At 47.4% G+C, this 6,000-nt stretch overlaps 1 protein-coding gene across 4 annotated transcripts in view; it reads left to right on the top strand.

Moving 5' to 3' along the window:
- Positions 1 to 6,000, top strand: part of LOC118358589 (ectoderm-neural cortex protein 1-like) — a 90,996-nt gene that overhangs the window by 75,624 nt on the left and 9,372 nt on the right. For all 4 annotated transcript variants that reach the window (XM_052479388.1, XM_052479389.1, XM_035736558.2 and 1 more), the window contains 2 exons: positions 971 to 1,198; positions 1,655 to 3,248. In XM_052479388.1, coding sequence (XP_052335348.1) covers positions 971 to 1,198; positions 1,655 to 3,208 — 1,782 coding nt within the window. In that variant the 3' untranslated portion in view covers positions 3,209 to 3,248. The remainder of the gene's footprint in view (positions 1 to 970; positions 1,199 to 1,654; positions 3,249 to 6,000) is intronic.

The following is a 6,000-nucleotide window of genomic DNA, read 5'->3' on the forward strand; positions in this document are numbered from 1 at the left end:
GTTCTTCACATGTTGATTCCACTAATATGGCTTATAAAGCTATTTTGGAGTAATTCAGCACAAAATCAAGTCTGAAAACAATCAAGCCATTGGGATACAGTCAACAGCTAACAGACAGAGTTGGGGAGTTGGAGTTGCCTCAGAGGCACACAGCTGTTTGTAATTTAGGAAGGCTGTATGTTTTTTAGAGAAAAAAACGTCAGGAGTTTGGCTTGTATGACATCACTCAAAGTCAAGATGCCATTGTCTCTGGCAGAGAAGGCTTACTAATGCATTCAAGACAGGAGCTGACAATAAAGATTTTCCATTGTGTGTGTGAGTGCATTTAGCCTACTGCAGTGGTTCTCAACCAGCAGTACTAGCATCCCTGGGGGTACTTCGCCTATCCACGAGTAGCCTAGCTGTTAAAGCTCTTGTGCTAGTAACCATAAAGTTGCTGGTTTGAATCCCTGCACAGTGGGAAAAAAAATGTCTCCTTTCTGCCCTTGAGCAAGGCAGTTATTGCCCAACAACAACTGTTCTCCTGCACCTCTCTGGTTCAGAGGGGTTAAATGCTAAATGTTAAATGGTTGAATGCATTCAGTTGTGCAACTGACTAGGTATCTATCCCCTTCCCTGTTTGAGAATGCTTACGAGACCATAGCGTTATGAGACTTGTAAAATGCACATGAGGGGGTTGCTTCAAGGGTAGTCTGGGCAGAGAAAAACCTACTTGCTGGTACAGTAACCAAGAAAGGTTGTGAACCACTGACCTAGCGTATGAGCTATTGGTCTTCTGTGTTAAAAGCAGGTAATAACATTTAATCTGTCTAAGCACTCAAGATCAGAGTTGTGCAACAAAGATTAAAATAACAGTGTAGAGGCATTTCAGTGCAGGTAGTTCATGCAGCTTTTAGTATTGCCGTTAAGGACTAGATATCAGTCTCATTTATGTTTGACTCGTTCTTCTTCTCCCTCCCTCATCTCGAAGGATCCAATGAAAATGTCCGTCTGCACGCATGAGAACCGCAAATCCTGCCTCAGCTCAGCGTCCATGAACAGCTTCCTGTTTCACAAGTCATCGTACGCGGACAGCGTCCTTACGCACCTCAACGCGCTCCGGCAGCAGCAGCTCTTCACCGATGTCCTCCTCCACGCTGGGAGACGCTCCTTCCCCTGCCACCGTGCTGTGCTGGCTGCATGCAGTCGCTACTTCCAGGTAAAGACACTGGGCTTTGTTCAACGTCGCAGGCGATTTTGCAGACGACTGCTGACTGACTGATGTACAGATGTAGGATCTTAATTTGACCAATTTCATCGCAGGAGTAAAATAATCCTGCAGGAGGAGGATTTAATGAATAAAACAAATAAGTGGTAATTTCTAACAGGAAATTCATTTTGATAGGCTACAGTAGGCTATAGTTTAGGTGTGAGCTCTAGTGAAAGAAAGGCTTTTCAGTGAATGTATGTTATTCACAAGGCTCATTTGAATTTCCTGCATCGACAACAGAATGATCAAGTTAAGATACACATCTGTACAAATCACCTTGCAACATGATTATCAATCACTGTGATCATCTCCAATAGAAAAATATGACACGTTTGCCGCCATACCAACGCGAACAATGCTACTGCTAACAAGCTAACTCTTGGTGTCCCACTCTCTTTGTTCCAGGCCATGTTCAGCGGAGGTCTCCGGGAGAGCCAGGCCAGCGAGGTGGACTTCAGGGACTCCATCCACCCAGAGGTCCTGGAGCTCTTACTAGACTATGCCTACACCTCCCGGGTGGTGATCAACGAGGAGAATGCAGAGTCCCTCCTGGAGGCCGGAGACATGCTGGAGTTCCAGGACATCCGGGACGCCTGCGCTGAGTTTCTGGAGTGGAACTTGGCTACGTCCAATTGCCTGGGCATGCTGCTGCTGTCCGACGCCCACCAGTGCACCAAGCTGTCCGAGCTCTCCTGGGGCATGTGCCTCAGCAACTTCCCCACCATCTGCAAGACGGAGGACTTCCTTCAGCTGCCCAAGGACATGGTGGTGACGCTGCTGTCCCATGAAGAGTTAGAGACGGAGGACGAGAGGCTGGTCTACGAGGCCGCCCTCAACTGGGTCAACTATGACCTGGAGAGGAGGCACTGCCACCTCCCCGAGCTGCTGAGGACGGTCCGCCTGGCCCTCCTCCCCACCATCTTCCTCATGGAGAACGTGTCCACAGAGGAGCTAATCAATGCCCAGACGAAGAGCAAGGAGCTGGTGGACGAGGCCATACGCTATAAACTCAGGATCCTCCAGAACGATGGTGTGGTCAACAGCCCCCTGGCAAGGCCCAGGAAGACCAGCCACGCCCTGTTCCTCTTGGGAGGACAGACCTTCATGTGTGACAAGCTGTACCTGGTAGACCAGAAGGCCAAGGAGATCATACCCAAGGCCGACATCCCCAGCCCCAGGAAGGAGTTCAGCGCTTGCGCCATCAGCTGTAAGGTCTATGTTACCGGCGGGAGGGGCTCAGAGAACGGCGTGTCCAAAGACGTGTGGGTCTACGATACGTCCCGCGAGGAATGGTCCAAGGCAGCGCCTATGATCATCGCCCGCTTCGGCCACGGATCGGCCGAGCTCAAAAACTGCCTCTACGTGGTTGGAGGACACACAGCGGGTACAGGCTGTCTCCCCGCCTCGCCCTCTGGGTCACTCAAACAGGTCGAGAAGTACGACCCGGTTGCCAACAAGTGGTGCATGGTGGCGCCGCTGAGGGAGGGTGTGAGCAACGCGGCGGTGGTCAGTGTCAAACTCAAACTCTTCGCCTTTGGAGGAACCAGCGTCACCCACGACAAATTACCCAAGGTGCAGCTCTACGACCCGCAGGAGAATAGGTGGTCTGTCCCCGCCTCCTGCCCACAGCCCTGGCGATACACGGCCGCCGCCGTCCTCAACAACCAGATCTTTGTGATGGGTGGCGACACAGAGTTCTCGGCGTGCTCTGCCTATAAGTTCAACAGTGACAGTTACCAATGGACTAAAGTAGCAGATGTGACAGCCAAGAGGATGAGCTGCCATGCAGTGGCATCAGGTAACAAACTGTACGTGGTGGGAGGCTACTTTGGCACTCAGCGGTGTAAGACTCTGGACTGTTACGATCCAACACTGGACGCGTGGAACAGCATCACTACCGTACCCTACTCACTCATCCCCACAGCATTCGTCTCCACCTGGAAACACCTCCCAGACTGAGGACTTGGACTCAGACTCAACGTCGAGTATCGTCCTCACGGTGAGTGGAATGATGGATGATAAATATTCTTGGCTCCACGGTAACGCTTGTCCGTTTGTCCGGTTGTCTGTTTGTCTCGGACAAGAACAATATTGGAATGATGACTGATATTCAGCCAGAAACACCACAGCAGTCCTCCTGCCTCACAACTCATATATCTTTCTAAATCATAGCACGGAGCTAAATAGTCATCCACTATTCAAATATGAATAAATTAATAACTACTAATAAGTAATTGGGCGCATTTAAAAATAACCAATTCCCTATCATTACTATATTACTATAATATTAGATGATAATGCAGGAATACAGAGGTGTCTCCTAATAGGGTGATAGACTGCAGCCATGAGAGTCGACCCAGGAACATTAGTCTACCCAGATGTTGTTATGAGAGTAGACCCAGGAATATTAGTCTACTCAGATGTTATGAGAGTCGACCCAGGAACATTAGTCTACCCAGATGTTGTTTTGAGAGTAGACCCAGGAGCATTAGCCTATCCAGATATTGTTATGAGAGTAGACCCAGGAACATTAGTCTACTCAGATGTTATGAGAGTCGACCCAGGAACATTAGTCTACCCAGATGTTGTTTTGAGAGTAGACCCAGGAACATTAGTCTACCCAGATGTTGTTATGAGATTAGACCCAGGAACATTAGCCTACCCAGATGTTGTTATGAGATTAGACCCAGGAACATTAGCCTATCCAGATATTGTTATGAGAGTAGACCCAGGAACATTAGCCTATCCAGATATTGTTTGAGAGTAGAACACCCAGATGTTGTTTTGAAGTAGACCCAGGAACATTAGTCTACCCAGATGTTGTTATGAGATTAGACCCAGGAACATTAGCCTACCCAGATGTTGTTATGAGATTAGACCCAGGAACATTAGCCTATCCAGATATTGTTATGAGAGTAGACCCAGGAACATTAGCCTACCCAGATGTTGTTTTGAGAGTAGACCCAGGAACATTAGTCTACCCAGATGTTGTTATGAGATTAGACCCAGGAACATTAGCCTACCCAAATGTTGTTATGAGATTAGACCCAGGAACATTAGCCTATCCAGATATTGTTATGAGAGTAGACCCAGGAACATTAGCCTACCCAGATGTTGTTTTGAGAGTAGACCCAGGAACATTAGTCTACCCAGATGTTGTTATGAGATTAGACCCAGGAACATTAGCCTACCCAAATGTTGTTATGAGAGGGAAGAGCAGGTAGAGTGGGAAGGACGTGTGGAGGCAGTGATTTGTGCTAGGTTAGTCCAGTGGGACTAGGTAGAGAAGTTTAGATGGGAAGTCTATGGTGGTGGCCCACATTGTTTATTGAAGTAGAAGCCTGATGTCTGTTTGAAAGGCCTGGGTGGGCTGAAACCCATGGGCTTGCACTGTGGTGTGTGTGGAAGGGGAGGGGGAGGGTCATAGCTCTGGTCTGATAGAAAGCAGAGGGGAGTGGAGTGGTGGTCTTTGTCTTCTAAGGAATGCTTCTCTCTCTTTCTCTCTCTCTCTCTCTTACCATACAACTCTCTATTGTCCAACCTGTTTGATTAGAATTGGGATAAAGGGACATGGTGGTGATAGGCAGCGCAGGCCTGGAATGCTTGTCAGTGGTCATTGGCTGACCCCCTAAGGTCGATGTCCACGCCCCCATGGAAATCTAATTAGCATATTTGAAAAATCCCCATTAAAATCAGTTAGTTTAATTATCTATTTTTAAAAATTTAACTAGGTAAGCCAGTTAAAGAACAAATTCTTATTTACAATGACTGCCTACCCCGGCCAAACCTGGACCAATTGTGTGCCGCCCTATGGAACTCCCAATCATGGCCGGATGTGATACAGCCTGAATTCGAACCAGGGACTGTAGTGACACTTCATGCACTGAGATGCAGTGCCTTAAACCGCTGCACCACTCGGGAGCCCTAATCTAGTTTAAGCTAGAGAGATCTGTTTTTCTCTATGACCTCCACAACCGTCTTGGGACTCGTCTGATGTCAGTACAGTCGATCTGCCAACTTCTGTCTGTAGCGTCTGAACAGTTTGGGCTACACACTAATTATGACCCCTCTGTGTAAAAGTGAGACTCTCATGAACACGTACAGTGATTTGCGAAAGTATTCACCCCCCCTTGGCATTTTTCCTATTTTGTTGCCTTACAACCTGTAATTAAAATGGATTATTTGGGGGTTTGTATCATTTGATTTACTCAACATACTTACCACTTTGAAGATGCAAAATATTTTTTATGGTGACACGAACAAGAAACAAGACAAAAAAACAGAACTTGAGCATGCATATCTATTCACCCCCCAAGTGAATACTTTGTAGAGCCACCTTTTGCAGCAGTTACATTTGCAAGTCACTTGGGGTGTGTTTCTATAAGCTTGGCACATTTAGCCACTGGGAGCTTTGCCCATTCTTCAAGGCAAAACTGCCTCAAGATGGATGGGTTCTGCTGGTGTACAACAATCTTTGTCATACCACAGATTCTCTATTGGATTGAGGTCTGGGCTTTTTACTAGGCCATTGCAACACATGTAAATGTATCCCCTTAAACCACTCGAGTGTTGCTTTAGTAGTATGCTTAGGGTCATTGTCCTGCTGGAAGGTGAACCTCCATCCCAGTCTCAAATCTCTGGAAGACTGAAACAGGTTTCCCTCAAGAATTGCCCTGTATTTAGTGCCATCCATCATTCCTACGATTCTGACCAGTTAGCCAGTTTCTGCTGATGAAAAACATCCCCACAGC

This window comes from Oncorhynchus keta, chromosome 25 (assembly GCF_023373465.1).
Source record: "Oncorhynchus keta strain PuntledgeMale-10-30-2019 chromosome 25, Oket_V2, whole genome shotgun sequence".
Classification (NCBI taxonomy): domain Eukaryota; kingdom Metazoa; phylum Chordata; class Actinopteri; order Salmoniformes; family Salmonidae; genus Oncorhynchus; species Oncorhynchus keta.